Genomic DNA, 19,317 nt, shown 5'->3' on the forward strand with positions numbered 1-19,317 from the left:
AAATGGTCCCTAAAGACTGGCTTCTTTCCAAAACAAAAAGCTGCAATGCACTGAAGGCCAGTTGTTATGCAGTCGGGTCCCCCAGATTTAATCTCTCCTGTCTCCTGGCAGGGCACGATATATATATATATATATATACATTGAAATATATACTGATACTTTTCTGAGTTCCAGTCAATCGAGTTGAAGCCAAGAGATTTTTAAAAAGAAACTCTGGAACAGCAGTGTCTAGTGCTGCTGTTTACTTCTAACAGCTCATGTCCTAATGTATTGTACCTTTTATAAAGACTCAAGGACCCATCTCATAACACCTCACCTGATAAAATATCATGGAAACACCAATCACTTGTGTGTACAATTGCTGTTATTGGATCAGTCCAATGTAGTCTTTTTCAATGTAGCCAAATTTTGTTATCATGTCCACAAAATTAGGCAGACTCTGCAATCCACCATCACATTATTAAATATTATCTTGCCTTTTTTTCATTTCATTTCACTTATTTGTAATGCTGGACTATAATAAAATTACTGGTATAGAAACATGATGTACAGCATGACTAAGACTTACGTTCCTATCAGAACGTATAAAACAGCATTTAAATAAATGCCTAGGATATCCTGGGTGGACTACAGAAATATATTCCCTAAACTTTGAGACTTTTTCTGCCGATGGTTTTGTGAATAAGTAAAATTATAATCTTTATTGTCATTGTACTTAAATACAACGAAATTGGAATAACCCTTAGTTTTACAGGAAAGGAGACAGGTTTAAAAAATTCTAAGAAAGGAAGCAGGTGGATGAATAATAGCTCAGACTGAAACAGCAGAAATAAAGTTAGAAATCCATAACAATTGCTGAAAAGAGCCTGGCGTGATTGCATTTGGCTTGAAAATATAATTGAAGTCTCAATGGAATATTAATTAAGTTTGATCATTCAAGCCACATAAATCAAGTACAAAAAAACCCTGATTACAATCCAATGGTAACAGTGAACCAAGTTGAACACTTAATAGTAACCATGGGAGATGATTCAGATTGCAACTACTGGAGTTCTTTCTTTCACTTTCCCTATTTACTGAATCCAAAAATAAATTTGAAACATGGCATTTTATATAAAGTATTTTCAGTCTGGACACCATAGTGCATATGTCCAAACACATATTTTAAATTTAATTTTTTAAACAAGGTTTTTTTTAAAAAAATCTTTAATTTTAATTTTTTAAATTAATTTTTGAAACCCATACAAATATTTTAATGGTAGATGCAAATATATTACCCTATCTAAATTACTTTTCATTAAAAAAAACTATACTAAATCCAAGAGCAGGACAGGACATCAATCATAGCAACCCAAGTTGCATCAATCATAGGGACCCAAGTACATAAAGGTATCTACGATAACAACCTTAGCAATTCAAAGTTACAATGGCACTGAAAACCGTGTCTTAGAACCAGTCCTTATTCTTACAACCACTGCCGCATTTCCATGGTCACGTGATCAAAAACCTTCCTAGCTAGCTCCTGACCAGCAAAGTCAATTGGGAGCTGGATTTGCTTAACCACCACATGATTCACTTAACTGCAATGATTCACTTAACCATGACAAAAAAGGTTGTAAAATCAGATGCGACTCAATTTCACAACTGCTTTGTTTAGCAATGGAAATTCTGATTCCAAGTGTGTTGTAAGTTGACTACTACCTATATTTGTGATGTCATTGCACGCATGCTGTGATTTGGGATTAATCCACTTTGCTATGGATGTTGTTAATCATGATCCACCAGGCACATAGCATAAGCTACATTACAAGCTTATCATTTCTTTCCAAACCAGCTGGCATTTATGAAACTGATGTATCTAGAATTAATAAAAACCAATAATAACACTAACTCAAGCTATTTCACAGTCTAAAAAAATGTTGGACAATTTCTTATAGCCTTGGTTAGGCAAATACTTAAGTCAAATTTCAGATTTACTGAGTTACAGGAAAAATGGGAAGTTTTGAATTACCTTACTTAATTAGAAAGTTAAGTGCAAAGGGTATTCATGTTTATATAATAGTTTGTAAGTGGCATGCTATATTGTTTCAATTAAATTCAATTTGTTTTTCTGTCGCAAGTCATAAACAGTAATAGCTGCAGGCATATTAAAACATTGACAGGTTGTTAATTAATCTTTTGAAACACGGCAAATAAAATTTTCAATTACATCTGTACACTCACTATTAACCAATCTATCAATTTAAAGTTAACAATAAAATGGAAAAAACTGAATACGAGTCAATCATTGATTCACCTTCTTTCTCTTCGCTTTTAGTTTCAAGAATGCAAACAGAAAAAAAAATTCAACAATTCATTAACATACACTATTAAGACCTTTCTACTGCTTCTAAATTACTTTTCCATTCTTATATATTAACTAGGCCAAAGCCTGATTAGTCTTTTTTTAGTATGTTTTCAAAATGAGAATTGTTGGTGTTTTACAAGCAGTAAAAATATTGCAATCTTAGGATTATTTATATATTGCATAAAAAACTAGGTATTTCTGTGAATCTGTGTTTGTTAGTAAATGTTGCCACTCATAAAATTGTTGTATCAGTACTCAAAAACTGATTCCTTTAAAACTCATAGGGATTTTCTTCTGAGAAATAACCACAGATTGGGCTCTTAGTACAATCGGTGAAATGGCCCAGTAGCAGTAATTATTTCTAAGCCTTGCTCAATAAAATTCAGTAATACACTATTGCAAACCATTGCACATCCACATAATTAAACTACTCTTAAACACTATTCAAATTAGAAAATGCAAGATTTTAAACCAGTAGCACATATGGACAGTTTGCAGTGAAAACCTGTCAAATTAAGTGATATTCAATCTCTTATCAAGCTCTATGTGAGGTTATATATTATCCTCAGGAAGTGGAAAAAGCAAAATCTTGCTTTCTCTAATAATTTTTTTAGTTTAATAACACAAGATGCAATAACATAATGTTAGAAAATAAACATGCATTAGATATACTACAAAACTGTATTCTCGGAAAAATTGTTCGTTACAATTGCATAATGACAAGATTTTTTTCCCTTTTAAAAGCATTCTGCCTGAAAAAAGGTGAAAAGGGATGAATATTGAATTCACTATTTTTCAACCTCAGTAAGACTTTTAGCATTCTTGGATATTTTTAAAAAAACTAGTTATCACAAAAATTTCGCACTTTTTTTCCATTTCAAGATGCAACTGATTTCTATTTACAATAATTTGTCAATAAATTTTAATATTCAAAAATTTACATTCATAAAAGTGTTGCAGAAATTTATGTTTACTTTTTTAAAAATGTACATACAAGGAAGTCCCATGTAAAAGGTTCACTGAAGAACTGAACCAATATAAAGAGCAATTTTATTAAATTTTTCAAAACTCCACTTGAAGGCAGCTCACATTTCAACATTCAAAAATCCTTAATTGCTTGCTTATGAAAACTAATGTTCCAGTAATAAAGGTGAAAATGTAAACTAATGTCCTATTGAGATCAGTAGAAAAATGTAGTTTCCACAGGCAGAGTATATTCAATAATGCTTCTCTAGAAAGTAGTTCAGCTTGAATGTAGTGACGTAACCAACAGGTGTCTCAAAAGAGTGGTCTTGAACAAACCTATATACTTATTATAGTTATTTTAGCAGCCAGCAGTTTTCCAGTTCAGCTTTTTAGAGTTCTAAAGAGATCTATCAAATTAATACCTTAGACATTGAAATTTAGAGTTTTTGGCATCTAAAGACACATAAAAATGTAGTCAATATAACATTTGCAGTCTAAATCCAGCAATTGCACATAACTGTGCTTAAATCTGTTCTGAAATAATTAGGTACCCAAAATAAGAAAAATAGAAAAAAAAACATTAAAAATATTGCACAGCCACATACCTAGAAAGTAAAGTTGATGTTAAAAAAGCTCTTCACATGGATGATATAAATTATCTTCCATATAAAAAAGTATAAATATCTCTTAAAATACCGCAGTAACTACAGTTTAATATCACACATTATTTATCTGTTAATGAGGTAATAACCAAGTCTGTTACAATGTTTTTATTCCTACTGGAAATATTTTAGGGCAGCAACTAGAAAAAACTTTTCCAAAAATATGTCTGAATCCAAAACAGCAATGTGTGCAGCTCTTCCTATCAGAGAATCAGCTGTGTTTGGCAGTGCACAATGTACATTGTATCGAATTAAATTGCAATCTTTGCTTTGAAGAACAGGCAGAAGCATATTCTGGATCATTTCAGCATATATTGGTCCTGTAAAAGAAGAGCCCACATTATTTATTTAATTAAGCACTGTCTGTATTTCCTTTCTACCATGCAATTAAGAGAGCATATACCATGTTTAAGTGTTATCAATTGAAATCCAGTTGTAATACTCCCAAGCAAAAAAGTCTTAGACTATAATTAGCCAACAACTATATGAACTATCGTATTTTTCAGAGTATAAGACGCACCAAGGTTTTGAAGAGGCAAATTAAAAAAAAAAGGTTTTTGTATTCTGCAAACCTCCCCAAAAAAGGTTGTTTTTCGAGAAAACGAGCCCATTTTTTTTCAAAAAAAGGCATGAATAGCCTTTAGGAGGCTTGCAGAGTGCACCTTGAGGGGTGCCCCCCCAAAACGAGCAAAAAACGGTCAGTTTTTGGTAAAAAAAGTTGCATGCATACATAGCATTTAGGAAGCATATAGAGTATTCCTGATGGCTTTGGGGGGGGGGGGGGCAAAATTGAGCAAAAAAGGGCCTGTTTTTCACTCATTTCTGCCTTCCCCAGCTTCCAGGAGCTCTCTGAAAGCCTTCTACAGGCTCTGCACGGCCATTTTGGTGAAGGGGCGGGGCTTCAGGAGGCAAAAATTGCTGTATTCAATGCATAAGATGCACCCAGATTTTCAGCCTCTTTTTTGAAGGAAAAAGGTATGTGTTATACTCCAAAAAATACGGTACTTCCTTTAGCTTTAAAAGCCCTGTTTTACTGGCAGAGAAGTTAAGTGTGTCCCTAAAAAAGGAAACCCCATAAGGTGCCATAGTAAAAAAACTCAAAAGATCAGCTGCCAAATACTTGCTGCATTTCAGTAAAAGGACAGCAAGCAGGGCTTCAGGAGTTAAGCAAGCATCTAAGAAGGCAGATTTATACATGTGTACATAAAGAAAGACCACTGATGTTTTCAAAATAATTATTATTTTAAGCATAAAATAACTTCCAAGGTAAAGAAATAAGATGGCTGCTCCAAATAAGGTTAACATTGACAGCTATTTTATAATTTTGGGTTCATTAATGGCAATTTTACAAAATATTGCGACAAAATTCTTTTGATATTTATTGTTTTTAATGGACCAAGATGATACATTGCTTGTCTGTTAGGTTTTAGTCCTAACTACAATACCCATGCAAACAAATATGAGAGCATTTAAAAAACAGTATTAATGATATTTGAGAAAATAATGACAAGTCGTCCTAAAAATATTTTGTTGGCCAAACCAACTTTTCTTTTTTAAAAAATCAGCTAGATTTTTTAAAAGGTTTTTTGAGGGGCCCATCACATTATTTTTCATTAAATGAACTCCGAAAGCACTGGCTTTTTAAATACAGGCAGCCCCCAGATGTACAAGCCCTGACTTAGCAAAAGAAATGCTACAGAAGCAGGTATGCAAATAGCAGTTTTCATGCTGTGTAACAGATTATTGTATTTGCTTTTTTTAATTTATGTTTAGCTGGCCATAATTGCTATTGCAAAATGGCCATCATATAAAGAATATATATATATAAATAAAATGTACACATGCCAACAGTGTGCCATCTAGACACAGTCTATGTGCAATTTCTACTTCATACATTTCATTAAAATTGATCTCTCCCTCATATGAAAAAAAGTAAGACTTGTTGCCCTAGAATAACATTATTCAAGTTTCAAGTACATATTCTCCTGAATATTTTTACAAATATCTATGTTTTAGCTAATACCTGTTTGTTTATCCTTCAGAGCTGTTTTGCACATCTCAATACGGGCAGAATGATAAGGGACGTAACGATCTTGTAGGGACCCTACTAATATTATATTTTTGAAATACTGAAGACCTGTGAAAAGACAACAATTATAAATATTAAGATAACACGCAAACATATCAAGTTATAAGCTTAGAGAAATTCAGTCTCAGCCCAACAAAACCTCTTGGGTTAATAGATATTAGGGATGTAACAAATGCTAGGATCCTATTACTCCCTTTCTACGACTAAACTAAAGCACACATAGGAAAGGAAAAAAAGGAAAATTATACTTTTCTGGCACCTATCAATACCAAGGTTAAACTTTAACTGTGAGAAAAGCTCTTTAAATAAATCTTCATTCATATAGCTAAGTAGAGCTCCAGAAATATAACTATATGCAAATATGATCATCATATTTGTAAAAAAAATGACCATATATGGTAAAATAGATTTTATGACTAATTAATTTATAGTGAAATGGTAAAATAAGTTTCTTAAATTTCCACTGATAGTTGTAGTGGAATTCATTTAACTTTTGGGCGTACTGCTAAAGCAACTGACTCATTTATAGTTTCTGTGAAATTTGAGATTGCAGTCAAAACTATAATCCTCGCCTGGTTAATCTTAAGAGCATTTCTTTTATTACCATTTTACAGAACAGTAGCAAGGCTTAATCTTATGGTTTCATCCATGCTTTTTCATTTAATATTTTAACAGTGGAAATATTTGGCAAGAAATCATATTTCACTGTGTTTGTGAAACTGAGCTACATGGTTATGATTTTCAAAATAAAATAAACTAGTAAGTCCTTGTATCAATACCATAATTATGTTTATTTTTTAAAAAACAGCATCACATAGTATATTATTAACAGAAAACCTCTGACATTTTGTAGGGAAACTATTTAAATCTGAATATATGAGATCACTGGTATCATATTCACTTGCTACCCCAGTTTCTTCAAAATATACTAATGTATAAATGAAAACAAGTTTCATTAAAAGTTAATGCTTTCAATGAAGTTGATATAACTTACCTGCTTTTCTACTAAGTTTGTATAAGAAGGTTTGCCGGGGGTCTGAATGATCTCGACAGGTCAACTGTAACAAAGATCCTGACTTCTTCCACTTCTGCATAAACCAGAGGCCTATATTTTTGCATATATTACATGTGAATACACAGAGCACAATTGTACAAATCTTTGAATAATTTTCTAATTAGTGTTCATTCTATACATCCTAAGGGGGTTCTACTCTATTTGCTTATCTAACATGTAAGAATTTAAATTGTAAGTACACATATCAAATGAATATATGTCAAGACAAAATGCTTACTGAATATACAATATGAACGTATGTGTGCGTGTGTGCACACACACACATAACATATATATGCTAAACACAATTTTAATGTTCTTTAGTACATCAGTCTTGTGTTCTTCAGCCAATTGATTAAATGTAGCCTTAAAAGCAAATCATCTTTGACAAAACAGAATGGCAATTATTCTGAACACTTCCTAGAAAGTGTTGGGTGTTCAATGGTTCTCAGTATCTCAGGAAATAGTTCATCCCATATAAAATGTTCTGAAATTTGGGGAATCAATGAAGCTCTACTTCACATACTAATCAAAGTGACTTCCAGGAAAGGCAATGTGATCCTGGTGATCCCTTTGCGATAAGTAATTATTCTTCGCTCCTTTTTTCCTTCTTCTAACCAATTAATCTTACCCCACAGAAGTGTTAGCATTTTTCTTTATGTTGTATCTGTTTATATACACCTGTATTGATTTTATTGGCCTTTTCCCTTACATATTTTAAAAACTGACAATAAAAATCCCACCTAGCATACAAAAATGATACAGAAACATGAATATTGAAATGAAATGTTTTAGCTCCCTTAATTTAGAGTACTTAATTTTACTCGGTATTATTGTAGGTTATTTAATATAGAGGTAGGTAATCTCTATATTAGATTCCAGATATTTGAACAATGATTCATGTTACTCCTAACCAATGACTTTAACAGCGGAGAATTACAGCACTTGTGCTTTAACATATCTGGTTCCTTCTTCTTACTTCATTATACCGCTCTAATTATTTAAATAGTGAAGCATCCTATGCATTTTAATGAATACTAGAAATACTTGCTCAAATTTTAACAGTTTGAAGAACATCATGACATGGTTTAAAAAGATTAAAATAAGCCACCCTTTTTAATAGTTCTGAGACTTTAAAGTGGACATCAAATCTAGTTGGTTTTTTTTACCTGTATTAACAAGAGCACTGCTGTTGTAGAGCGTACCAAGATGTGGTCCAGACAGAGAGAGGAAGGTATAAAGTTTATTGAGGTAATATCTAAACCTAGGTCTTGTGAGTACTGAACGGATTATTAAATTACCCAGTGAATGTCCAATAAAACTGAATAAAAAAAGATAAAAAAGAGTGTAAGATTTGGAAAAAATATTTTTTTAATACATTATCAACTTAAACCTTGAACTTTAACTGTTTGTTTGTTTTTCTTCCATTTTACTGTGTCCAAATCTTGGAAGCTGCTGTCTTCTTGGCAAGGTTTTTCAATAATGGTTTGCCACTGTCTCCTTTCTAGGGCTGAGGGAAAATGGCTGGCCCAAGGTCACCCAGCTGGCTTTGTGCCCAAGGTGGGACTACAACTCACAATCTCCCTGTTTCTAGCCTGGTGCCTTAACCATTATACCAAACTATCTCTTAACTTTGTTTTGCAGTACTGCAAATGTGATGCTTTCCGAACACGTATAAAACAATCATGCAATTTATGAAAGGGTTTTCATTATGCTAACTAAAATCACCATCAATGAGGGGATATGAATAAAAATGCAGAGCATGTTTTGGCTATCACTGGTTTCCAAACATTCCACAATACTCTATCTCTGTCATTCCTCTACTTCACTTCTGTAGTTTCCATTACAAATTATGGAACTTTGTTTGGGAAGGCACTAAAGCAATAAGTTGTAGGTGACATAGAAACTGTCTATCCCTGTTCAACACATTTAATTTTCAGACATATGAAGCTTCCTTTGGTATTCATGAATGTTAATAGCTTTATTGAAGGGTACAAAATGATTTTTTTCCCTTTTTAGAATGTGCCCTGATTTCAAGTGATCTTTATGTATTTAGAAATTTTAGTCCCACTTTTTGAAATAAAAAATTAATATTGACATGTTAAGGAATGAAATCTAGTTTAACAAGCAGGCCCATTTTTGTAACTAAGCAAAATCCTAGTGCGTCGTTTAATCCAGGATAAAATAAAAAAAAAGATGGCATATCTAAGGGGCCTAACATTTTGATTTCACTCCTGTAACACCTTTTCAGAGCCTCCCAATAGCCAAGCAAGGCCACCCAATGAGTTGTACACAGGTTGCCCAAAGCCATAAGGAATCCACTGATAGAGGGACAAGGTCTCCAGTGCTTGGTGGGCCAGCAATGCAGTATTCATAACATTCTGAGGTAAAAATATTGCCCTCTGCAAGCCACATTCCAAGTTATTTTGAAGTTGGCCACTTTGGGTACCCTGGAAAAAACTCAAAATGTTTTGGACACCTTCTTAATTGCAATCCAAATGTATTTTTAAAGATGTATGTACAAGACACTGTATAACTGCTAGTATAGTAATTTCTGCTCGGTGCTTTTTATTTATTCTCAGAAAATCCACAATTATTAGCAACTAAAATAATAATGGCCAAATACTTGAAAACTCAAGATAATGTAAAATTGAAAAGTGGATTAAAAAGGCCTTTTCACTTGCTTCAATAGAAAAAAAAATCAAAGTTTAATAAAACATCAGAGGCAGGAATTACAATTCTGTCAAATTTGGATCAATTTTGTAGTTTTTTTTCAATAATTATGTATAATATGGTAATATTTTAGGTACATAGTAAATTTGTATGCATGTAATATCTGCCTCCATCATTTGATAAACTTTTTATATTTTCTACAGGTAGTCCTCAACTTATGATCATAATTGAGGCAAAATTTCTGCTGCTAAGCAGGACAGATGTTAAGGAGAGTTTTTCCCATTTTACAACCTTTCTTGCCACAGTTGTTAAGTGAATCACTGAAGTTGTTAAGTTAATAACACCACTGTTAAGTGTATCTGGTTTCATCATTGACTTTTCTTATCAGGTCACAAAAGGTGATCAGGTCACTGCAACTGTCATAAATATGAGTCAGATGTCAAGCATCCAAATTCTGATCAAGTGACCATGGGCATACTGCAATGGTCGTAAGTGTGAACAATGTTCCTGAGTCACTTTTTTCAGTTCCGTTTAAAAAAAAGTTGAGGACTATCAGTATATATTTTTTCAATGCTTCATGTATTTGCTATTTAGTTATTTGATAACATTTGTTAATCATAGTTCATTTTTTTTTAAAAAAATCCACAATTATGGTTACATTTCAAGCTGACATTATTTATTCTACAACAAAATAAATTACCTGATTTTTGAAATTGTTAGATTGTAAATTTGAATATACTGGATTATTTCATCCAAAAGGCGATCTGTCATTGAATCAAAATCAGCAAATGTGTCATTCTGTGGGGGGGAAAATTCAGGGTTCTTATACAAAACTGTTTTGTGATAAGCATGCATCCTTAGCAAATTACATGAATATAGAAAAGAACAATAAAAAGCAATAGCAGTAATTCCCCAGAAAGCCGTAGAGTAGACAGAACAAAACAACCATAAGACAAAATGTTGTGACATCATGACAGCTCCCACCGTGACCCCATTTCATAAAGTCTAAAAGAGTTTGCTTCTTTCCCTGGCCTTGGGAGATGGACACACACACACACTCCCATGTTAGAAGCATTCGTTGTATTTTGTACACTTTGATAATAGTTGTTTGGATTGCCGTTCTGTTAATTCCTGCTTGTTATGTCCCTTGTTTCATTATCTATTACTACCTTTTAATATTTTATTCTAATATTGTGAGCCACCCAGAGCTGATCTCGCACCAGGTAACACTAAAGTAGAGTAGAGTGGAACTGAATAGAACCAAACTAAAACACTATATACAGCAGAGCCATAACTGCTTTAAAAGACTGAAGCCTGGAAGACATAGCACAAACCACAATATTAGTCAAACTTAGTTTGTTCAGGTTTTCAAGGTTAAATCAGCCATAGCTGACTGTTGTGACTCAGCAGTTTTGCTGAGAGTTCTTTCGGGAGCAAGAGTCATTAGGCAGCTGGGAGTGGTTTGAGGCAAGTTTGGAGATAAAAGGAGGGATGCTGCCACGCCCCAGTTGCTGGAGTCAACATAAGTTCCTTCGTGTGTTCCGTGTGTGGTAAAATATTGCTTGCTTATTACTCGTGATTTATGCCTGTTACACTTGGAGAAGTGCTTGGGTGTTTCTTGTAAACTGTTCCGTGAAGACTTCGGAAGAAGTGCATATTGCTTGTAAGCGTTTGTTTTGGAATTCTTATCAGAGATTTATGTTTATGTTATTTTCTGGGCTCGAAGCCAGTTTGAACTGAAAACTGATAAAGAAAAGCTTTCCTTTTAAGTTTTGCCTGTGTTTGTTAACGAGCCATGCAAGGGGGGGAGGTCAGAACAGCTGACCATAGCTTGTTTAATCTTTGATGTTTAACAAGCAAATGTTTGAGCTGATTCCAACCAAACAATTCTATTGCCAAAAAGTAAAGATTCTGACGCTGAAAAATGTGGCAAAGTACAACTTCTAGCCAGCCTATTAGAAATGTGGGATACTGAACCTTTTCAGTCAAAGTTCAGGCCAGGATACAGCCCTGAGATGCTGGTGGAGGGTGGAGGATTGGGGATGTACATCTTATCCTGCCTGGATTACTTAGCTGCTTTTGATATCACTGACCATATATCCTTCTGGACTGACTTTGGGGGTTGAGAGTGGGGGACGGTTTTTCCTTTCTCAGTGGTCAATTCCAATAGGGCTGTGATGGCGAACCTATGGCACACATTCCACAGGTGATACGTGGAGCCATTTGTTAGGGCACGCAAGGTGTTGCTCTGTCAGCTCCAGCGTGCATGCCCATGCTGGCCAGTTGACTTCAGCCTTCATTTTGGGCCATTTTTTCAAAAAACAACCCAACATGCAAATCGGAAGTTTGGGAACAGACTTCCGGTTTGTGGCTTAGGCCATTTTTCTCCCTCTGGAGGGCCTCGGGGGGGACGACGACACCAGGGAGGCCGTTTTCACCCTCCTCAGGCTCCTAGAAAGCCTTTGAAGCCTGGGGAGGGCAAAAAATGGGTCTATTGTGCGCACAAAGCGGGGTGGGGTGGGGGTCACGTGCGCATCAGCAGGGGCCATGTGTGTGTGCATGTGGGGGGTGGGCACAACATCCCTGTGCTCCCCCTTCTGGCACATATGGGGAAAAGGTTAGCCATCACTGCAATAGGGAATGGGAATAGAACCTTTTAATGTGGGGTACCTCAGGGCTCAGATCTTCCCTCCCTCCTCTGTAATATCTGTATGAGATCACTGGGAGAGGTCATGCAGCAAGATTCACATATAAATTAATTTAATCAAGATATCCCTAGATGAGGTATTATAAATTAATCAGTAATTCTTGGGTGCTACTACCTGATTTCTCTCAGACATCAGAAAATCTATACGACCTCCTGGAAGACCAAGTTCAATGTACGTTTTTACTAATCTTAAATCTGCACTGTTACCTAAAATAAAGGAAAATTTCAGGTATTAGAAAGATTTACTTGGCAGAAATAAAACATTTAAATTAAAATAATGATGTGTAATACTGTAGAAATGTTCATTTAGTCTGAGACTCACATTACAATTCTATGAATTAAAAGGCAATATTTTCTATTTGTTTATATTTAAAACAGAAATAGTCTTTTAATTCAGAGATTGAATAAGCTCCTTACCAAAAAGTATCCTTTGCTCCAAAAAGGGTAAATGGTTCCATTTTAAAGGAATTGAACACTGTGGTTTCTTTCAGTTAATTGCTTACAGCACAAATATACATTTAAAAACACTTGAAAGCTAAACTTATTAGTCCTTTGCTCATTTATCTAATTTGTATCACAGTTTCCTATTCAACTTAATATTTAAGGGACCTAAATGGCACCTAAAATAGATCATGCACAATGCAATTTAACAATATTTTATGACAATAAGTTTCCATAAACATTTGGGCAGCTGCCTTGTTAAACACTGCATTATCTAGTTGATTTACTACATTAAGCATCATGCTGAGAACAAGAAATTTGGATAACTGCATGTGTTCATTTAAAAAGAAAACACTTGGTATTTTATGCAAGGATAATATCAAACATACGCAGTTTCCTAATTAGCAATAACTAGATTGAAATGCTAATTTGACTGCTTAATTACTGTTAATTAGGAATTTGTTTATATTTTGTACTATACAGACTAAATTTTCTCATATTTAAACTAAATTTGAAATCCAGCATATCAACTATTTACTAATTTATTATCAGCTGCCACAGCTTACCATCTAGGCCATGCACACAGATAATGAGGTGTATTCCATCTTCCGAATTTTCTTCTTCTGTACTGAAATAAGGCATGGAAGATGCTAGACTGGAAACATCACTGTACATGAATCCAGGAAGCTGAAGTTGCTTCAATTCGTCTTTAGCATGAAGGAATCTGTAATTAATAGATTTTTTTTTATCATTCAGCATATAAATTAAAATAAGAAAGTTATAGATGTTTAACTTTCATGTATTAATTAAATGCAGTTGATGGAAACCAGTATCATAGATTCTGAAGTAAAATCTTATTTTTAGATCTTATTCTCTGAAAAATTTACACAGAGAATTTATGTCCTGAATCACCGTCTACATTTTCCAGTGATGTGTGTTTCAGATAATAACATTTGCAAAAGCATTCTGCTGTAGTTAATAAAATATTCAGTACCTTCACAAGATTACTGAACATCAACCTGTTGTACCTGAACACAACCTTCTTAGCAATTTAGCTGTATTTTCAGGTCACAGACCTATATTGATATTGCAATATATTGAAGCAGCTATCTACTTGTAGAAATTTACAAATTTAAAGCTCTCTTCCAGCTTACAGAGCTTCAAATATGTTGGGACTACAAAATCAAGTATATTGAGTCAACACATCAGAAATTTCATCAGATCAGCACATCTGCTTTGGTAAAGTAAAATTTAAGAATAAATTCTTCTTGAAGTCCAGGAACTTTTTTTATAAATTCAGACACAAATAAATAACAATTATTTACTTGTATCTGAATAAAAATAAAATAAATAAATAAAAATAAATACCTAAATTAAAAAGAAAAGAAAAAATCTCAAAAGGACAGATTTGAGGGACCACTAGGTCTTTTTCTGTGCTCAGTTTTTTATGTTTAATAATAGTAACACCATCAAACAAAACAAAGAGATGAGGAGGACTAAGTAGGTGGATAAAAATGCCAAATCCAATCTGAGCATCTAGATGACTCTGCAAATGATGATGATGATGATGGAAGAAATCAATGGTTGTACCAATATTAATAGGAGCCCTTGGAGCTATACCCAAAGGTTGCCTAGATCAGTGTTTCTCAACCTTGGCCACTTGAAGATGTCTGGACTTCAACTCCCAGAATTCCCCAGCCAGCATTCGCTGGCTGGGGAATTCTGGGAGTTGAAGTCCAGACATCTTCAAGTGGCCAAGGTTGAGAAACACTGGCCTAGATACATGGAAATTTTGAAATTATCAAATTTGACCTGAATTTTCTGACTTTGCAAACAAAATAAAAAAACCCCACCTTACTCAGAACTGCCCATATACTTGGACATTACCTTAACAACTCTTAGGTCCTTGGTTAGGACTTGTACTGTTAAGCTTTTACCAGTCCCAGACTGTGAATTGAATTGAAGATTAAATCACCACCATCATAACAAGAGTAACAATAACCTACCAATCTTTTTTGCATGTACTGTATTTAAAAGAAGCTGTATTTCTTCACCTTCACCTGTGCTGGCTCCCTGTCAGGCTGTCCCAATTTCCCAATTTCATTTCTAGCATAAACCAAGGTATACAATTTCAAAGTAAGATATTCATATGTATCTTACCAGCCATCCAGTTTTACCCGTAATTGGGAAAAACTGCAAACCCAGTAACTAATCTTAGTAACTGAAAACAACCTCATCCATTTAAAAACAAGAATTCAATCTTCCTTTATACACACACAAGTACATTTTTTAAAAAGAATGCTTATGTTATCTGCATACAATAAAATATATAGGTTATTCTAGGAAATGCTTAAGATTGTGATTTTAGTATATCCTAATTCTATCTACTAAACTGGTAAACTCTAGCTAAATTCTGCTTTCCCAGGTTTTAAAGTAGGGTGCTTCAGTCATAGTTCTTAGGAACATACAGGAAAATGCTTACTATTTTAATAAATAATTCTAATTCCTCACCAAAATGAAGAAAATAGCAACTATCAGAAACAATATGCAATTTCTATTTCTGAATTACAATTCAAAAATGTGCATCTTTGTTTTAAAATATCTTCTGGGCCCATTTTTTAAAGTATTGATTGATTGAGTCAATAGATGGATAGATAAGTCATCAACTCCATTCAGGCTCATGGAATCTTACAAATCAAAATCGAAACATCAACTACAGGACATCAAAACAAACAATAAAATATCCACTTACGCTAGCATTTGTGGTTTGGGAGAATATTCATACCAGGGAACAGATAAAATTGCACTACAGGATGAGGTGCTGGACTGCTTGGAAAAAGAACTGGATTTATCATGTGCGGACCATAAATTGCTACTTGGATATCCTTTCAAGCCTGGAGGAAAAATCAAACTATCTGGCTTGCATAATGGAGCTGTATTTGTCTCATTTCCCAACAGTTCATTAGACAAACTTTCTATTCTTAAACCTCTTTCATTTGTTAAATCAAAGTCGTCAAGACAATCATTTATAGTTTTGTACAAAAGATCATCTACTGCTTCCTCAAAATAACCATTTTCCACCATGCTTTGATCTTGATCCTCCTCTTCCTCCTCCTGGGGGGAAGCAAAACATAAGGTTCCCCTTTGAGGGCTAACAAGATTGCTGCTGTCAACAGAACTCACATTGGAAATCTCTGTACTATTCTGATAGCCAAAGTAGTTTTCAACAAGTCCTTGTTTTAATATATCAGTACTACCTTCTGACGAGGGGACATTCAAGTTTGTAAGATTTTGATTTTTTGTAATTAATAACTTATCAGTCATTTCTTTTTGCTCTAACATTTCATCAATATTCCTTTCACTTGTCTTTCTCGCATTATCAGCACAGGAACTTACAGAACCTGAAACAACACAGGCGTTTCCTGGATAAACAACTCCTGAAGGAATTTCACTTGATTTTTCTACAGTGTAAAAGTCTTTCTCTAATCTTTGGGCATCTTTACATGTATTGTCTAAAGTGAATTGTGGGCCATGAATGTTCATAGCTGTAGATGTATCTTCATTACAAACTAGCTGTTGAGGATGCTTGATTTTTGAGGTCAAGGAAGGCAAACATGTAGTTTCATTGTCTGATTGTTCAAAATACGTTATACAGTGAGGTGGCAAAATATCGGGCTCATCAACATCATCACATTTTGTCAAATCAATTGCTCCCAAGTCTAATACTGTTTTACTGTCCCTTAATTGACATTCGTGTAAAACGGATATCTTGGAATTTTCCTCAGGGGAAAGATCGTCATCAGAAGGGAGAGAGTTTATAGATGTCAGGGAAGATTGTATTTCACTTGTGCTCTCAGTATAGTGACTTTCCATCAGAGCTTTAATCATGACATCTGGTTTTTGGACAAGTTGAGGAAATGCTTTTTCACTGTTGCATGTGCTTTGGCCTTGAGGAGTTTCAAAAGCTGCATCTGCACTTGGATGCATTGCAAAAGAACTTGGTTCACTTTCTACACCAGAATCCGAGAACCTAGATGATGCATAGGTATTATTAACATCAGGCAATTTAAGAGTCTCTCCACTTAAAACTGTAGTGGGAATTTCTTTTGTTGATTGAGTAGCTGTGACCCTGGTCAAAGAATCCTCAGCATGTTGGAGATCTGTTTCTTGCACAACTTTTGTTTCAAGAGTTAGTTCCTCTTCTGATTTAGATCTCTTTTCTGATTCTGAACCTTCAAATGTAAGTTCTGGTAATGCTTCCCCTGGTAAATCTTCTGTCCCTGATCCAATTCGAACAAACACTTTATCTCCTCCATGTGATTTCCTACAGTATGGTTTCACTTCTATTTTTGTAACTGCGGAAGAAGTAACATAATTGTCAGCAGCAGTTCTGGATGTCAAACTGATATCCTCATGACTGTCATCAATTCCAGTCTGGGTGGTACAAAATTTACTCAAACTAACTGAATCTGCATAGGGAGAGGTGACGGAAGTATGCAGGCTTTCCTCATTCCCTTGTAGTTTAATATTTTTTTGTTCAACTTTAAAATCTTTTTGACCAACTAGTTGTAGGGAGATTTTTGTATCCCAGGCATGTTCAGCAATAGTAACATCCAGTCCTTCTTTTTCGTTGTATGAAGAAGTTCCTTCAAAACACTGGGCAATTTCCTCTGCTGCTGCACTTTTCAAACATTTATAGCCTACTAGGACAACAGAATCTTTAGAATTTTGTTTTACTACTTTTTTGGGATTTTCAGGTTTCATTGTTTTTATTAATTTGGTGACCTTAACTTTGGACTTATTGATATCTTCACATTTTCCTTTTGTAGACTTTGTAAGCTGCTTTTCACTTTCGGAGGCTACCAAATGTTTATTTTTCACCTCTGGACTCAAAAAGGTAGTTGTGAAATTTTCTTCAGTATCTTGTTTTTCTGGTTTCTTGGAATCAGACTTCGCCTGAATAGTTAGCCAGGGAACATCCACGTCTTTTTATTAAGAGACAAAATATTAAAAATAAAATTAGAATAAGCTCATGAAACCAATAGCAAAAGACATTTTACTATATTACAGTAAAGATTTCAAATATATATTAAAGAAGCAATTCTTTTAAGATCAGGTACCTTTGAGATAAAGCCTGGGTGCTCATGACTTCATCGTCATATTAGAATAGTATTAGTATATGTAACCAAAAGCAGAAAGCTTTTCTGATTTTATCTAGATGCAATGGAATGAACCCAGAATTCCTTATACATAAAATATACAAGGTACTTTGGAATTATAGATCTTTAGCAAATACCCTGATATCAGGTTATAAAATAAAGCAAGAGAAAGGTTATGTGGCACATTACAAAATTTTCAAATGTCATTAAGATTTTAGATGTCTATCTTCTCCCTCTCAATGCTATATACAATTACTCAAATAACTCCCAATCTTAAGACAATATGCCTTTATATATATATATATATATAAACCACAGTTGCATTAATTTATTCTGGTCTTGCTTAGTTTCAATTTATAAAATGTATTCAATCCTTGCTTTCAATAAGAATCTTGCAAGATCTAAAGTCAAAATTTTATTTAATTCCAGCAAAGTTAATTCCAACATTTTTGACTTACCTTCAGTGACAGAATCTAGATACCGATCTTCAAAGATTATAGGTAAGGAATTCAGATCTCCATCTAATTCACTGCATTCAATTGGGAGAGGTGGGAGAGAACTACAGAAGGAAGTGCTTTTTATTGCAGTACACATCTGAAGGTAACTCTGGGCACTGAAAGATACCATTTAAGTTAAAAAGTAAACATGTAAGTTACAGTGCAATTAAAATGTAGTTGTATTCATGTACTCAAAATCCAGTATTTTGGAAATCATATTCAACTGTATTACATTTATACATGTATATAATTTATATATTTATACATGCATATAACGGTATTACATTTTATGAAGGAAATCTATCTGCATCACCAACAGAAATGGCAGCACTTAAGCATAGTGTGACTCATGTATCTCTTGGTGGGTACACTTTTTGAATTAATGGCTTAGATAATGTAAACAGCATATTTTATTTTGCCAGTTACCCAAGGAGGGACTTGAAAAATTGGTCCTAACAGTCTCTCATTATATCACTGATTGAAAATGGTACTTAATATTATTAACTAAATATTAGTTACTTCTTTTTCCAGGGAAATTTGATCCAACAGAAGGTTCTAAGATAGAAAAGGAGTGAAAATAGATTGGCCTTCTTTTCTGTCTGTTTCCTCCTTATCCCTGTATCTGGAGGAATTTCTATACATCAGGAGCAGGAGGGAAAAAGGATATTGTAGGAAAAGAAGGGAACTGTACCAAAAGAACTGCTTCCTACAACTGTTCACAG

At 34.1% G+C, this 19,317-nt stretch overlaps 1 protein-coding gene across 4 annotated transcripts in view; it reads right to left on the reverse strand.

Moving 5' to 3' along the window:
* Positions 1 to 2,147: 2,147 nt before the first annotated feature.
* Positions 2,148 to 19,317, reverse strand: part of FAM135A (family with sequence similarity 135 member A) — a 39,936-nt gene continuing 22,766 nt past the window's right edge. For 2 of the 4 annotated variants that reach the window (XM_087718917.1, XM_087718915.1), the window contains 9 exons: positions 18,557 to 18,711; positions 15,692 to 17,924; positions 13,506 to 13,663; positions 12,614 to 12,705; positions 10,492 to 10,589; positions 8,288 to 8,439; positions 7,059 to 7,169; positions 5,999 to 6,112; positions 2,148 to 4,295 (listed from right to left, as the gene is read on the reverse strand). In XM_087718917.1, the coding sequence (XP_087575043.1) occupies positions 4,090 to 4,295; positions 5,999 to 6,112; positions 7,059 to 7,169; positions 8,288 to 8,439; positions 10,492 to 10,589; positions 12,614 to 12,705; positions 13,506 to 13,663; positions 15,692 to 17,924; positions 18,557 to 18,711 (3,319 nt within the window). In that variant the 3' untranslated portion in view covers positions 2,148 to 4,089. Of the gene's footprint in view, positions 4,296 to 5,998; positions 6,113 to 7,058; positions 7,170 to 8,287; positions 8,440 to 10,491; positions 10,590 to 12,610; positions 12,706 to 13,505; positions 13,664 to 15,691; positions 17,925 to 18,556; positions 18,712 to 19,317 lie in introns of all 4 variants that reach the window. The other 2 variants (XM_087718916.1, XM_087718914.1) reach the window with 1 other exon arrangement.

Source organism: Thamnophis sirtalis, unplaced genomic scaffold, assembly GCF_051295495.1.
Source record: "Thamnophis sirtalis isolate CommonGarterSnake01/CBP01778 unplaced genomic scaffold, rThaSir2_p1.2 scaffold_6, whole genome shotgun sequence".
Lineage (NCBI taxonomy): Eukaryota > Metazoa > Chordata > Lepidosauria > Squamata > Natricidae > Thamnophis > Thamnophis sirtalis.